Here is a 17,635-nt window from a genome sequence, read left to right on the forward strand (position 1 = left end):
TCAAATACAAAAAAAAAATCCATAGTGATACGAAATTGATAAATCTTGTCACGACTATAAAATTCACTAGCAAATACCAACAATCAACCTGTCATGTGCCTAAAATTCATTTCTTCAGATCCACCCAAGAATCACTAATATGATGTATTTCGATGAAAACTGATCAATTCCAACCAATCAATACAAGTGACGTCATCACACTTCCCGAAGCAATAAAATTGGTTCTCAGAGTTGACGTCGACAGCAACCCGAATTCTGACGTCACTCTATTACATGGGCAAACATATAGTCGGCACGGGTGTAGCCAACGGTACTACGGGAAGATTCAGCATACACGTAGATAACCCTCAGTGTATCCATACGGGGACTTATGTTGTCAGGGCAACCAACTTCTTCAAAGAAAAAATAACAGCAGTACATCATTCCGAGGGATTGTTCGGTCTTCACGTCTCTTGTAAGTTACATGGTGCTCGACTGAAATCGTTCAGCAATATTTGGTTTACAAATATTACGTTTAGTATTCTTGTACATTGTAGAATATACTATTAGTATTTTATCAAATGAAATATTTTACTCAAATATATCATGCCATTGATACGGTCTATTAATACGAAATATCGGTTCCATGTCGATCACAACATATTAGGTGAATTTCGGGTAATATTGAAAGTACATGTTTGTTTGCATGCAAGAAAAGCAATAATTATAAGTCTCTATTGAAAGGGACGGCTAAAAGAAAGTACTTTTTGACTTAACTGTTTTACAAGAACTCTTCCTTGTAAACACATGTACGCGTTTTGTTTTAGGTGCTCCTCGAGTAGTACGTCAGTAGTACCAACAGAACAGTTGGACTGACAAGGGAAAAGATATACTGCAATCCCAATTAACGTGACAGTCATAGCGAACCCCAGTCCGTCTTTTGAATGGTCTGAAGGTGTGAGCAGCCTCCCTGTTCTAAAAGCCAACTTATACACATACATCATCAGGGGTATTGTTGAAGCTAAGACAATGGCGGAGTACAGAGAAGATCATGTTAACATCACTAACGGCCTAGGACAGGTGTTAACTGTCAAATTCCAAATTCGACCTGAAGGTACACTTTTATTTTTTTTTTGCTACATTTTTCGCAGTGTTATAAAATGTTTTGGATTTTTTCACGAGAGTGAAACTATCAGCTTTTGATATATCCAGTCTATTACATTAATATCTACACTAATTGTGTAGTGAAATTTTACCAATTAAGGTAACATAAAATGATAACATCAATGTTTCAGATCTACCGTATACGCCTGGGGACTTCCATGTTTCCAAGGTAGGCATTGAATATATCACGGTTGAGTGGACATCCAATTTTAACGGTGGGTATCCTCAGATGTTCGACATATATGTAATGATCGTAGGGGACGATGGATGGGAACCTGGTATATTGAACATTTCAGATGTTGGACAGGGGACACGAATGGAATGCATTATAGGGGAACTCATGCCAAATACTGAATATATACTTAGACTGGACGTCTCCAATAAGCTGGGATCTGGACATTCAACACAGCTACGGTATTGGACTTTGGGTAAGACATTAAAGTAGACCACACAATCTGGTAATGATCAAACGCAACGTTTAACTATTTCCTCAGTCTTAACAGTGTATACTTGACATCATAAGTCTATCGAATGATAATGTCTCCATGCAAATCAAACGCACTGCATCGTCGAAGGCCCAGGGTTGATCGCAATATAGCGTAGAGTAACGATGAGCGTATGACACGTTCTATAACATAGTTATGACACGTGTTATGCCTAATGTATGACACGTGCTATGACATAGTTATGACACGTGTTATGCCTAATGTATGACACGTGCTATTATTACATAGTTATGAACACGTGTTATGACACCGTGCTATTACATAGTTATGACACGTGTTATGACAACAAAATAGTTAATGTAATTTACATTTTTACCTAAAAATCGTAGTTTTTAGTCGCAATAGTTTGATCAATATAATGATAAAAATGAGATGAATTATAACACGTCGTATACATAAATTTACCAATACAACTTCTTTATATAAATTATATGAACGATGAATAATTTACATATGTCCCCGATTGCCTTTTTCCTCAGCTCCACCTCGAATCACAGTTCTTAGGTTCCAGTGCGAAACATACATACATTTATTACAAGTACGCGGTACGTTGATCTCAGTCACCCCGCCAGAGGCAGATAGGTGTGACATCATGGTAGACATCAAACAGCAACACAACTACATGAAGTAATCCTATTATATGAACAACAAACTGTCGCCAGAGCTGAAGCCACCCATACAGCAGGGAACATAACAGGATACATCTAAACAATCTTCGGTGTAACCAAACAGGGGAGTATATTGTCAGAGCGTCGAAGTCCTTCAGAGATAACAGCGATGACGCCTACCGTTATGACCAGCGTTTGAGCTTCGTGTTGCTTGTATGTGAACTATTGACCAGTTGCAATTATTTAAGCATTAGTTCGATTCTGTGGTAACTGAAAATATTGCATTGTGTATTGATATTGTGTACACTGTGAAAGACACGTTGAAACGATAAAACTGTTCGAGATCGATAAAAAATGCAATTCTGGGGCTAAAATAACGTTCGGGTATTTTTAAAAGTAATACAGAGTTGCGAAGTCTATAGCTTTCCACCAAGATGTCGCTTTGTGTAATGGACTAGATATTTGATTTGCTTCAAACGTGTTTAATACTGCCTATATGTAATGTTCGAATATCAGTGTCCGTATTAGTTTGTAGCTCAGTCCAAATACAATGTTCGCTTGTTTGTTTTCACGTAGTTCTGACTTTAAACTAAAATTGCAAGTTAAAAGTCATTCAATTCAGATGTATTTCAAAAAATCGTTTCTGATTTATTTTCTTACTGAGGACAGATTTTTTTTCTACTAGAATTCAAATGTGCTCACAAACGCCTTAAAAAGCGCGTGAGTTAACACATGTGATATCAGTCAGTGTTCACCTAGCAGTTGGAAGCTGTCCACTATGTATTACCTACAAGTATTTTACACGAAGTGTTTAGCTGTAGGTAATCTGAAATTAAAAACAAATCCCATGCATGGCAAGAAAATAGCAAAATAACGACAGTATTCCAATTAATGGTCGATATCTTCAAGTGTGTTACACCAAAAAAATTCGGAAAAAGTTTGCACGTGTTATCATTCCTGAAACATTTTAATGTTATCTTCCGAGATTTAACCATTTGGAACAGATAAATGATTAATCTATCTTGAACATATTGAAGTATTATGGGATCTAGCTGACAATGAATCCCTAGTCGCATCACATGAAAGAAAGATACCTCCTGTGAGAGGCTACATCTTGTAAGAGGGATGAAGCCATGGTCCAAACCCCGACATCCCCCTATTTTTTTATTGGGGAATAAAATAAAGAAAGCAAAAAAACAAAAGAGTAGCTATGCAAGAAGAGCAAAATAAAATTAGCTACACAACTTGCGTAAAAGTGGCACTGTCATAACTAAGGATTTTCTCAAAAAACGGTTTTTGAGAAGCATTATTTAAAAAAATCACAAAGTCGTATTTTTGTAACATAATTTAATAAATCATTCTAAGATACCCTGTCAGCTAGGATTTTGTATCGAGATATTTTGCATTAGAATATACAATACTACATAATTTCTATTCTGTAATACACCATAAAAGTGATACATTTAATGTATACTATCTTTTGCATTAAGGTTCCGACCGCCGAGAATATTATCCCACTAGCAACAGAACAATTGGACTAACAAGTGGAAGATTATAATACAGTCCCAATTAACGTGACAGTCATAGCGAACCCCAGTCCCTCTTCTGATTGGTCTCTGAAGGTGTGAGCAGCCTCCCTGTTCTAAAACCAATTTATACACATATATCATCAGGGGTATTGTTGAAGCTTAAGACAGTGACGGAGTACAGAGAAGATCATGTTAACATCACAAACGGCCTAGGACAGGTGTTAACTGTTCACATTCCAGATTCGACCTGAAGGTAACCTTGTTTTGCAATATGTCTATCAAAATGGTTCAGCTGTACACAATTCAATGACATCTATTTTTTTTAATTTTGCTCTCATTAACTTATTCTAACTGTTTAATTAGCCGAATCATTTTCGCTATATCTACATGAAATGAAAATCCGAGAATGGCGCAAAATCCAGCGTTGTCGTGACGTCACAATAGAAACATAGACGTTGCGTATTGATTTGGAAATATAGTCCATTGGAAAATAAATACCATCGTACGTTTAAATTTTTACGTTTTTAAACGTTTTATTATACTTCATCAAGTAGTCAGAAAAATAGTAATCAATATTGATGTAACTTTATTTAATTCCATAGGGGTATGGGAATTCACACAGTTGGCAAACAGCTTATATTGCACACCGCTAAGGAATTGAAAAAATAATGGCATCAATTCTTGATTAGAACAAACGGAATCAAGATATTACAAACAAACTGCACTTATGAATCTGATCCGAGAAATCGAAATATATAAAAAAATTGAATTGATTAACGGTCCTAATTAAAAGCCAGGGTCATGTTAGGACGAGCCCTCCACAAGTATTCTGTGTTGTTTGCATGTGTGTAAGTGCGAGGTGTGTATTTTGGGAGACATGTGGTATGTTCGTGTTTTTGTCTTCTTGGATAGGTGAGCTAGTTGTCCTTTTTATAGTGCTATCTATCACTGAAAGCATGGCCGCCGAATTATAACATTGCAACACCCCAACCTGTCACTCAAATGATGCATAGTGTATGCATCCGTCTGTCCATTATTTAAGACGTCGGTCTTTTTGTCTGTCTGGATGTTGGCTTTAAGACAATAGTTTGAGAAGCAATATATTTTCTTGAACCCTCATATATAAGTAGTATGAAGCAGCACAGCACATATTAGCGTTGTTTTGCCAAATTCCAAAAGAAAGTCCCGGTCAAATGAATCCAATCGGAACATTACTCCACCTCTCAAACATAATATGAAAACCAAGCCAAAGAAATAATGTATAATCCAATGATTAAAAGTTCGTTCATAATAACACTAATAACCTTTAGATTATTAAAACGTCGATGACCCATTGAGCCAATAGCTCATGTCCCATGCGGGCTACATATTGACGTAGTACTTTGTTATGTTGGTTTGTTCATTTGTATACAATATACATGGTGATATTGCTTTCACCGGGACGTCTAAATATATGATACATTAATACGTAACAGTACAGTCACCAAGGCGAGATCAGATGTAACCTAACTGTTAATTAGGAGAGTGACCAAGTATCCAGATATAATCTAAACCAGATGAAAATAATACTTTGGATATCGCAAAAGCATAGGTTACATAACAGACGGAAATACCACTTAATACACTTTTGAAACTTCAAAAGTATAGGCTTAAAATAGACAGTAATAATACTTTTACGTCAGTTGTAGATACATTGTATCTCTAAGGCACAAGCTCTTGACATTAAAAACACAGCTTCCGATTACGGAATGTTTTTTTCTCTCATACCTCACAGGGTTATCCCGCGCTTGCTAGGGAAAAGATAACTCTTTTACCGGGGTAAGGAAAAGGCAGCTAACACGCGCTTGACAATGACGTCATCGATACATGCGTAGATTGTTACTGAGGACGCCATTAATTGTCAACACTATACAAATAATTTGTTATCTGATATTTTTTTAAATATGGGAGAAAAATAATCTTACATGGGTCTGCCAAACCTTGGTTTGACCAGCCAAAATCCTTCACTCGGGTTGAGATATCCTTGTCCACTTGACAGACCCATGTAAGGTTGTATTAATCTTCTGCTCAAAAAGATACTATATCAAACAAAGAATATATGTACTATTTAATACAATGTTCCAGGTGTACCTCAAACACCGACGGATTTCCGTGTTGCTAAGGTAGGAGTGAACAGTATAACGGTTACGTGGACATCAGTCTTTGACGGTGGTTATCTTCAAATATTCGACATATATATCATGGCTGTCGAGGACGTAGGATGGCGGCCCGGTGTGTTGGGTATCCCTGATCCTGGACAGGGCACACTTATGGAACATACCATAGGTAATCTCACATCTTATACAGAATATATACTTCGACTGGGTGTCTCCAATAAGCTGGGATCAGGAAATTCAACACAGTTACGGTATTGGACACTAGGTAAGATATTAAAAAGATCGTAACATGTTTCAGAAACAAATTACACTGTATGTACAGATACTGAAATGAAGAAGCAACTCAATTTTTTTTTTCAAAAATGTATTTTAATATTGCGTTTCTGAGAAACATGTTACAGAGTGTATTGGATTAATCGCTCAAAAGTTGTTTTTTAATTTAAGTTATTAAATGCTAAAATTTCACAATTGTAACCTGCAGGGGTCCTCAGGGGACATCATTGCTTCATCAATACTCAGAATGTGTTTACTGTTGATGAATTTTATTTTCGTTTGTAAAAACATTCAAACCATCAATCACCTCACCAATATTTTAGACAGTTGACATCAATAGTACTGTATCATTAATCAATGTCTGATAACTTTATATGCATATTTTTCCAAGTTCCTATTTGTCACCATATCAGCTTTCAAACTGATACTGATTGTATGGTCATGTTTTGCTCTGAATGTATACTGCATAAATCCGTCACACCTAACGTGCTTCTATATTCAGGCGTAGATAAATACAGGTTAAAAATTTTACCAGTACCTTTCATGAACGTCATTATATTTGAAGTTCTTAGAAAAAAAAACATAAAATGCACTTTTGGAAATATCTTATTTATATCATTTCCAGATGTCCCACCAAAAGGGGGAAAATCTTTAAGCTACCCATCATCATACTTACCGTTTTTCTTTCTGCTTCGTAGTAGGGGGGGGGGGGGGGTTGGAATTTTGATCATTGCTACGATTATCATAATCATTAGGATAACAACACATCAAAAAGCCAAACAAGGTAAGAATGCGTAGCGTAGTAAAATATCCTATCTTTATTGCAGCTATTTGGATGTGTGCAGTTGGATATTTGTTCTCTTCAAGAATTTACCAACATTGCATAAAACAACTTTATCAACATTGCATAAAACAATTTTACCAACATTGCATAAAACAATTTTATCAACATTGCATAAAATATATCATTACTTTACAAAAGATTAGTTAATCTACAATTATCAATTGCCAACATTGCGTAAAACAACTATAATTTTTTCATTACTTTACAAAGATTAGTTAATCTACAATTATCAATTGCTAATTTGAACGTCATTTATAACAATAGGATACAAACAGTGGGAAATGATTGCTTCACACCGCTTTTTGTTTTTTGATATTTGCGGTAAAAGTATTGATAATTTGACAGTTCCAGCGTTTGTAATGCTATGCTAATAGAAAACTGTGTTAATATCCTTGTCACTGACTCTTTTTTTTTAAATTATAATTATAAAATTAAGAAACTTGAAGCCGTAATAATGTCTCTGTATTTGTTTAAACAGAATCATGCACTGTAAGCAAAGTATTTTTATATGTATTTTTTGTTAATAAGGCACATATATACATACTTAAATATTTTACATGATGAGTATGGTGTATGATCTGTCGGCGGCGGAACTTCTTTAATTATCTAGTATTTGTTACCTTTAGTAAAAGACAGGTGTCCGGATCAGGGTCCAACCATTAATCATGCACTCCACCCTATTACCGATCCTAGTAATTCGAGTAAGTACTTCTAGTTCTGCTCATAGATAACAGTCTGTATATCTAATATAAAGAAAATCTTAGAATAAAATGCTACTAGATTTCTTAATTCTCCTTACAAATATATATCGAAATAAAATTAGTAGGAAACGTTACATATCAATCAATGATCCACATCCAATTTCAAGTTCATAGTTTTAAGATATTTTCTATTGAACTTTATCTACATGCACGATGATAATGTCAATTAAATAGATTACAACGTGTTCCATTTAGTGGGACATTCCAATTGGTTTGGTAAGAATACAACGTTTGTTTTGGTAAGAATACAACGTTCCGTTAAACGAAACGCGACTTTTTTTCTAAAGCGAACCGGTTCGCCTGATGGATTTCTTTCCAACGAACTAACATTTGAGGATCGTATTTACTTTTTCAGTGGCCGAGGCCAGACCTCGTGTATATTATTCAGAAACAAAACAATACGACGCTGGTGCATCTATTTCAGTTGATATCCATAATGATTATCATGCTTTGTTCCATTGAGCGATCACGCTCCAAATTAGTACAATCGAACGTTGCACTAAATACACTTTAACATTAAAACGTCGTTGACTTGGTGTAACAATTTTTGAAATCTAGGGTAAAGTGTTATAATTACAGTAACACCCCGAGTCTAACCTACAAATTCAAGCAATCAGATAATTAAGTGTAAAAATTTAAGTAATCCTAGAGATAAGTTTGAAAGGAACATAAGGTGAAAACGGTTTATGAACACCAAACAAAACATTTGTAAACACAGTAAAAAAAGAGGTTATACGAACTATGTTTTAATGTTTGTTCAATTTACTAATATTTTTTAATACTTTTAAGACCACGACCACGTGTATGCTTCTGTGGATGGGGAAGTTAGTGTCCAAACCACAGGAACACGACACAGAGCTGAGACAGAGGAAATCACACGTGAGTTGGTCACGTGTACATTATACGATTTAGGGTCTCTAACGTCTTCATTAGTTCAAACGCCTTCATAAATGCCTTCATTACTGCAAACGCCTTCCATATAGGGTTCAAACGTCCTTCATTAGTTCCAAACGCCTATTATTAATGACAAACGTCATTCATAAATTCAAACGCCATCATTAAATCAATACTTCTTCATTAATTTCAAACGTCTTCATTTATTCAAACACCATCATTTAAAACAAACGCCCTTTCATTTAGCTTCAAACCGTCTTCATTAATTCAAACATCTTCATTCAAACGTCTTTGCAAATTCAAACGTCCTTCATTAATTCAAACGCCTTCATTAATACAAAACGCCTTCATTAGTTTCAAAACAGTCTTCATTTAATTCAAACGTGCCTTCATTAATCCAAACAGTCTTTTATTTAATCCTATGGGAAATCTTTTTCGTTATTGATATGATCTATATTAACTAATCATGATGATTTTTTTGTTTTTGTTTTGAGATACCTGTTACATTTGTAATAAGGATACTTACAATACAGCGATTATACGTATACGAATACGGATAAGGATATGTTATTGGTAGGGGAGCGACTACTATTCTTAAAATATTTCTTATCTACGTATTTTAAATATTGAAACTCAAAATTAACAAATACTACCGTAAATTTGCATGATAGAACTAGAACAGCGTGTTAATACAGCCTACCATTCCTATCTTTGGAAGGTTACTCGTTCAACCAAAAATACCACGATCATTGCGTGGATCTGTCGTGTATATTGTACCTGTGTCACAGTGTGAACTATGCGATACCTAACGGGTAGGGTAACAAGGTTAACGTTACATTGTGTTAGCACATTGCACATGATCGCTCCCCTCTCACTACATGTCCCGTATACGTATGCGTACACGTATACCGCTTAAAGGTTCATGTAAAGGCTTTTTAACAGTTGATATTTTTGCAAGCCTAAAACTCATTACTTGTGCTGCAATGTGAAACAGAAGCAAATTTACATTAATTGTTTGAGAATAGATTTGTACCCTGGCCTAACTTGACAGAGCATACAGATGATTGAATGTTAAAATGTATGAAGCTTAAGCATGTAACATATCAGTAAAAACATTGAGAAAAATGTAGCTATTTCTGTGGAGAAGACATAGAACTCGTGTGAATTGCATTGATTGGAACCAAAAACAAGCCAATTGCCATCGTGTTCATTTGTGAATATGCCAGGTACTGTCCAACAGTTGTTTGGCAAAATCGGACCAGCAATATAGCACAGGAGCAGATTGTAGTAAAAGCAAATGGCTGCTGTAAATGGCGGATCATAACAAAATATCGCAATATAAGAAGCTATCTCAATTGATACAAATGTTCTTATAGACAACCATAAGGTACTATGAACATGACAAGGTAAGACTCTTTCCACGAAAAAAAATAGTTCAAACGATCTGTTTGGGGCGGAAAATGCAAATTTCCGAAAAGAGTCTCAAAGTCCACATTTTAACTATTTTTTTCGTAAAATAGTCTTCTTGTCATGTTCAGAGTACCTATTATATTGTATATAAGAGCACTTGTATCAATTAAAATGTCTTCTTATATGCTATATTTGTGATCCGCCATTTTAAAGCAGCCATTTGCATTTACAACAATAGGCTCCTGCACTATTCGCTGGTCCAATTTTGCCAAACAAACTGTTGTGAGTACCGCGGCATAGTCCACTACTGAACACGATAGCATGTTATTTGGTGCCATCAATGCAATTCACACGAGTTCTATGTCTTCTCAAGAAATATACATTTTTCTCTTATTTTACTGAAATTTACAAGCAGCTTCACAAATTACATATCCACAGTAAGACTGACAGTTAGCCAGGGTATATACCAACAATTAATGAAGTTAGTTCTGTTCAATTGCAGAACAGTAATGAGTTATAGGCTTGCAAAATATCACTGGTTAAAGCCGTTACATGAACCTTAATGCGAACACCCTATTAGGGCTATTTGCAAAAAGTGGTATACGTATACGTATACGGATACGTATTTGAAGGGGAGCAATCATTATTCATGATATATTGTGCAGATATTATATTGTCGATAGTATAAATTTGATTTCATACAAATATGTACAAAGATATTGAACGATTCTTGTGTGTATCTTGAATTGGTCATACATGCTCTTTAAATGCTTATTTCCCCTTTTGATCATAAATGTACGCTACTTTTCTCTGTATATGGGTAAATGTTAGGAATAAAGGATGTAAACAGGTCGTTAGTAAGGGCGGCTTATTTCGGCGACAGTATCAACAATGCACCCATACCATAATGCGACAGTATGTTTGCATTGCACATTGTCACAATTTTCGCTAATCACTTGGCGCATTGTCGCTCTTCGCTCCCGCATGGCTCACTGTCGCATTGTCGCTATTTGCTTAGTGAAATTATCGCACTGTAAGCATGACGCATTGTCGCACCTTTATCAATGATCCAGGCGACAGTGCTTCCCAAGTGAAGAGCGACATTACGCAGTACGACAATTTGCGCCATGCGACAGTCTTTGTGTCGCATAGCGCATTGCCTCACGATTGCATTGCGCATTGTCGCCTCTTCGTTTGGCGCATTTTCGCTTATCACTTGGCGCATTGTCCCTCTCTCTTGGCGCATTGTCCCTCTCTCTTGCCGCATTGTCGCTCCCTCTTGTCGAACTGTCGCATGGTGCATTGTCGCTCTTCGCTTGACGCACTGTCACATTGTCGCTCTTCGCTTGGTGAATTGTCGCACTGTCGGATGACGCATTGTCCGCACCATTGCAAAGTGGCGTCGCGACTGGCGCCAATGATCCATGATGCGACAACGCGCCAAAGGAAGATCTATAATGCGCGCATGTGACAGTGTGTTTGTCACATGGCGCATTGTCAAATGACACATTGTCGATCTTCGCTTAGAAGCACTGTGCATAAGACGGCGTCACTAATGCGATAGTGACGCTTCCTATACGGTAGTACACCCAGGTACACTACGTGCCATGCAATCGATCGTGCATTCTAAGTCAAAGCAGATAGCTATCCAGAGACTGCATTGAACAATATACGCTAAGATATTCACAACCAATAACATCTAATCGAAAGATATTACGATAATAGTAGTTTAATTATAAATTTACAACAAACTTTATAAATAATGATTACTACCCTTCAAATACGTATCCGTATACGTATGCGTATACCGCTTAAAGTAACTAGCCCTATTGTAATTATCCGTAATACAAGATCATAATCCTGCTTATTAGGTGTCATGTGCCATACGTTTCCAATAAGTTTTATTTGGTATAGTAATACAAAGGGCACATCTTACCAATATTATTGCACAATTGTTATTTCTGAGTAATGAAATATTATACTTTTCGAATAATCCTGTTCAATCGTATCTTAAATTTGAAAAAAGAGAGTTTTGTTTTTTTATATAAATGAATTTATATTAATATATTTTTCATCACCCAACTTCACTCTCACTGGCTATCATGGCATATATTTATGATACATAATTCAGAAATACATAATCATCACTTACTGAAAACATTGCCCTACGCAAAACTGTCAGTTTAATATATACAGTATAAACAAAAATTATTCGCACTCTACAGGTCATCCAGTATTTTTTATGCCTCAGTGAACGAAGGAAGTCTGAACTCAAGGACAAGAAATCTGCATGGAAACGAAGGTATCAAATTGCATTTAATATTATTTCATTTTATTGCAACACTTACCAATGTATGTTCACAAAGTTGTTTTAATTTATGATAGAATGATACCTTATAACAAAGTCTCAACTATATGAATCCGCCTTTCTCCGCCATAACTGTGGTCAGTTAGAAGCGATTGATATGTACTGTAGTAAGAATTAATCCCATGGCATATTTTCAGATTACTAAATTCACTAATTAAATGTCTGAGATATAATACAACCACGAACTATTATTCAAGAAAGCATTCACCCGTGCATTTCTTTTGCTGGTTTAACGTCGGTCAAGATTTTGTCTTAATCTACCTCATCTGTATTGAATTGCGCTATACCAGCTGAACCGAACCGTTACAAATGGATGGTGTCTTCCGAAAAGCATACCGCTTGGATCCAAGAATGGCGACCCGATATTATTACATTTGCTCTCGACATTTCCCTTTCTGATCAACAATAATCAAGACAGTATGCAGATTTACATTCGTTCACTAAACCTTTAGCTAAGATTGTCTCCGCTATTCCGTATTGTAATATTACAGAGCTTGCAGGGCAGGTATCGATTGTTACGTCGCGTTCGTTATTTTATTAACACAATTCACGTCGTTTTTCTCCGAGACGCAAGACGTTTATGCTCCCTAAAACATGACGTCACAATCAATACTTACCTGGCAAATTGAAGATAACTATACTGTAATATTCAAATTCGGAATTGCCGAGCAGGCTGTATTATGTAATCGAATGCCACTTTGATACGTTTTAGTAAATATGCTTTTATATCCGTATGATCCCATTTTGAAAAACCCAAACTAAACTTATATTTGGAAGCATAAAGAGGATGTGTAAATGAATTGATATTTCGGAAATATAAAACCAAAAGATTGATCATCTGATAGTGTCATTATTATGAACAGTTTTCCTTAAATACTTGTATTCCCTATTTCTGAATGGTTGACGTTGATTTATATATTCGTGCTTTTTTCAAATTGAATACATTTTCAACTGATTTTATAATTTCTAGATTGACACCGCAGTTGCAAGCAAGATGAGGAGACAGGACAGTAAATTAGAGATTTATAGATGGATTGGTAGAGGATCAGATTGGTAAAAGAACAGAAATTTTATTCTACTTAACTGTATTTAGAACACTACAGAGGGATCATTAAACGAGCGTTGAAATAAATCTGGAGTTAGATCATCACAAACCTATCCAATCTGATGAAAAATCAACAGTTTATGTAGATCTCCGCTATTACTTCATGTTAGCGGAGTATGTATCAACACGAGCTTATTTTTAATACAAGATTGTTCACAACACATATCGCATATTGAAATTGACGATTAATTAACTGTTGTGTGTAATGTGATAAGCTAAAATGTATTGCAAAAATGTGGGGTTTGTTTTTCTCAATTTGTTGATATTTTTTTTTTAATTTACTTTTTTCTTTAATCTAATTAAAGTACATTTCCAACTTATTTTTATTCTAGCTGACACTGCGTACTGCAACGGCTGGTGAACGGCAGTATTTAGAGATCATAGAGATGAAAGACTTCAGAAGTTTGATATATATTTTAAACTCATTTTATTTCACGTTATTTTTATCTGTGTACATTGGGTAAACGAGAGTCTATTTTATATGTTTTTGAATGTTCTATATTGTAATCAGTATTTGTTTTAAATTAGTGTCTTTTTGCATAAAGAAACGAAAAAATGTAATTTACACATTTCAACAATATTGTATTATGATGCAAAGATCGACTGATTAATGCATGGGTATATTCATTGCATATTCATGTATGACTTTTTTGACAATTGTTTATACTAGTTGGCGCCGACAGTTTTTCATTATTTGCAGATGGATAAACCCCAAAAGTGTACTGACGTACAAAATATTTTAAAAATAGAAAACAAAAACATCAAATTCAACGTCTAATAGTATTAAATCTTTAACAGTTATGAAAAAAAATATATATGATAACTATGAAGAATAAGAGAAAAAAATATTAATTTTCAACCTGTTAACTAAGATAATGATTTACCATCTTTTCATTTCAACTTGATTGTTAAAATAAGTATGGTTTCAATCGGCAGACTGTGTCGCTGTCGGGAACAGATACACAATTCATAACGTATACGTGTGGTCTTAGCTCTGTACTTCTGCTCTGTTAGGAAGTGATAAATAAAATTGTATTATCAATTTAGCAGCTGAGAATATATGATATACATGTTATAACTCCCTGAGTATGCTTCGGATATTAAAAAAAATACAATGTAGTTAAAAATACATGTCCTATACTTTCACTCCTTTTGTATAAAGGAATATAACAACATCTCATTAGTGGGTCATGTCCTGGGGACGCGGAGATTTATGAGATTGAAGAATCAAATTACAGCTTTCTTCCAGTATCTTGGAAGCGAAGTATTAGGGGACAGAAACAAGTTTTAAAGAGCTGCCCGAATTATTTCCGAGTGTGTAGTCATCTCGCCCAGAGAACACAATATATCTTAATATATGTATGTGAGCTGGAATGAAATGTTGATATATCTAGGTGGTTGAAATGCATATTTGAACCGGTGAACGGATAGTGTCAATAGATTATTATTATGACAATAAACGATTGTAATTTATTTTTTTTTTTTGTAATAATTTCGTGTTATTAAGCGAAAGTGAGTATTGCAATATCTTTCTATGATAATGACTGTTTTGTTTTTTTGTTTTTTTTGTTTGTTGTTTTTTTTTTGCAACAAAATGTGACTTCCATATTTAGTTTTAATTATGATTTTGTAACTAATTAGTCTCCATTGTTCTTTTGTTTCAGATAAACATTGATGGTATGTCCCTGGATGCAGACATGCAATATATAGAGATGGGAGCATCCGAAGGTAAGAAATCGTGGTTTTTACACTTACAGGTAAACTGTTTTAAGTTTTACAATGCAATCGGAAGGTGAACATACCTCCATTTTTCGAAACAAACTTAAGTATTAGCTTAAAGCTGACAATGCAAGTTAAAAACATGCATTTGAAATTAAAAAAAAAAATTATTAACGAAATATTTTTTTCAAAAATTGTTTCTGAGACATCCCCTAGTTATGACAGTGTGGTATCTAAGGAAGTGGCAGCCATTTTTCTTTTGCTCTGCTTAGTAACCTTCACTGGCCAACCCCCTATATAAAGCATGGGACACTTGACACACGTGTGTCATTCTAAACATGTCTTGTCTCTGATACACATGCCCCGATATTAGAAATAACAATGTCAAATTGAAAATAAACATTGCACTAACCTGCAAATATATCATTGAAGTAATAGATGAATGCGTTGTCAGCTATATCCCAACATATGTCCAATACGAACTAATAAAACACTTCATTATACACGAAGTTTTACACGTACATGTACATCGACACGTGTGTGTCCTTGATAGTTGTCGCTCGTTCGGGTCAGGTACGTAGTCACGTGTATACGGTCAGTTGAGTGCATCGGGTACGATGACATACGTGGAGATAAGAATGTGTACGGATTATTGTTTTTGGATTTCTATTCACTTGCGTTGAAATTTTATTTTGAGAAACATCTAAATGACAACTTAGAGGAGTTGACATGTTTAATTGCAAAAAAAAAGGTCCCATATAGTTTTACAGGTGAAGGTTTTGTTTACCTAATTTTTAGGTGATATATACTGTGGAATGCTAGGTGTATAGGTACATGAATGAGCGCACGTGTGTCGATTCACCGCGCTTTATATAGGGGTCGTCGGAAATGTAAAACAAAAATGGCTGTCCTCAACCGGGAATGTCTCACAAACGATTCTTGAACAACGAGTATACTTATTTTAAAAAAAATCATTTTGATAATTTTAACTTGCAATTGTCAAGCTTTAAGTCTGCACTTTTGTTTCGCGAAATTGGAGCGAGTGCGTATAAAAGTTGCCATCTGTGGTACATGTTTACCGTCATGAGTCTAAATATAAAGGAATTAATGTAGACAATGTAATTCATTAAAATATTGGATCAATACTCATACAATCTCCTATTTTATTTACATTTATGCTATTTTCTGATTGATAAGTAAGGTGTGATGAAAAAGAATGAGAAGATGCCGACGACCACATTAACAACCATCATTGTTTCCACTTGCGAGCTCTAGGGTTCGAATCTAATTCCTTAGAAGTTTCAAATTCAAACATACATGAATCACACGAAGACAATAATATCTTAATTTGTTTTAATGATTTTTTACCATTGGTCAGGTGGCACCAAAGTGTTTAACGGCCAGTGACACAAACGATATCCATGTATGACAGGGAAGAAGGTAATACTTGGAAGTTATGTAAAATACTTGATTTTGTGCACGATACGTTATCACGTTTTTTGCATGATGCAGAGTAACCTCCCTTTCGGCTAGGTATCTATTGTTGGTCCTTATTTTGTGAGCGAAATTCCACGTCGATGTTCCCCGAGAACTATGACGTGACGCTCACAAAATAATGAGGTCGCAATGAATACCTACCCGTAAAGGGAGATACATCTGCAAAATGTAATTACAGAATAGGAACACACTTTGTATCAAACTATTTTAGATGTACAACGATACGTTGCAGGAGGATGATAACACAATCAAATTTCTGAAAAGGCGCATAATAAAAAAAATTGCAATGATAACAGTCATCATGCTTTTTTAAAATAACTGTAACGGTTTTACGGAATTTCACACGATGTTTTATGCATACCATTTCTTCAGGTTCATTTATTAAGTTATTTGGCAAGTATTCTTTCAAACAAAAACGTTCAATTGCGAATTTCACTAACAAATACGACAAGTTACAAAACCAATTTTACAGTAATGTATGTTTAGTGGATGAATTAAAAAGGCATTCTAAACAAGTAAAGAGAACATGATTTTTTTTCACCTTTTTGTTTTTAGATTTATATTTAAAACAATCTGTCCTCATATTAATCGTATTTCCACAGTGTACCATAATTCGATTCTTGGTAATTTAATTCAAAATTGCAAGACAAATCTTTTTATTTGTGGCCGCACACGAACATTACTGCAGGTTTTTACTATGGGATACTCTAAGGAATGGATACGACGACAGTAATAGTTAAAAACTAGTGGTGTATTGATAGCGTGGTTGATGCAGTTATAAAAAATAATTGATGTTGATATTTCATAATTTTTATATTGTAA

General features: G+C 34.9%; 1 protein-coding gene and 1 long non-coding RNA gene across 2 annotated transcripts; both read left to right on the forward strand.

Annotated features, from left to right (window-relative positions):
• Positions 1–865: 865 nt before the first annotated feature.
• LOC138312426 (uncharacterized) lies at positions 866–2,280 on the forward strand. The gene is made up of 3 exons (XM_069253304.1): positions 866–1,093; positions 1,275–1,571; positions 2,129–2,280. Exons 1-3 carry the CDS (start codon positions 1,009–1,011, stop codon positions 2,278–2,280), a joined length of 534 nt encoding a protein of 177 aa, XP_069109405.1. The 5' UTR covers positions 866–1,008.
• Positions 2,281–6,932: 4,652 nt separating this feature from the next.
• Positions 6,933–8,701, forward strand: LOC138312429 (uncharacterized). The gene is made up of 3 exons (XR_011206946.1): positions 6,933–6,999; positions 7,686–7,760; positions 8,610–8,701. It is a non-coding gene; the product is annotated as an uncharacterized lncRNA (long non-coding RNA).
• The last annotated feature ends 8,934 nt before the right edge of the window (positions 8,702–17,635 follow it).

This window comes from Argopecten irradians, unplaced genomic scaffold, assembly GCF_041381155.1.
Source record: "Argopecten irradians isolate NY unplaced genomic scaffold, Ai_NY scaffold_0316, whole genome shotgun sequence".
NCBI classification, from domain to species: Eukaryota; Metazoa; Mollusca; class Bivalvia; order Pectinida; family Pectinidae; genus Argopecten; species Argopecten irradians.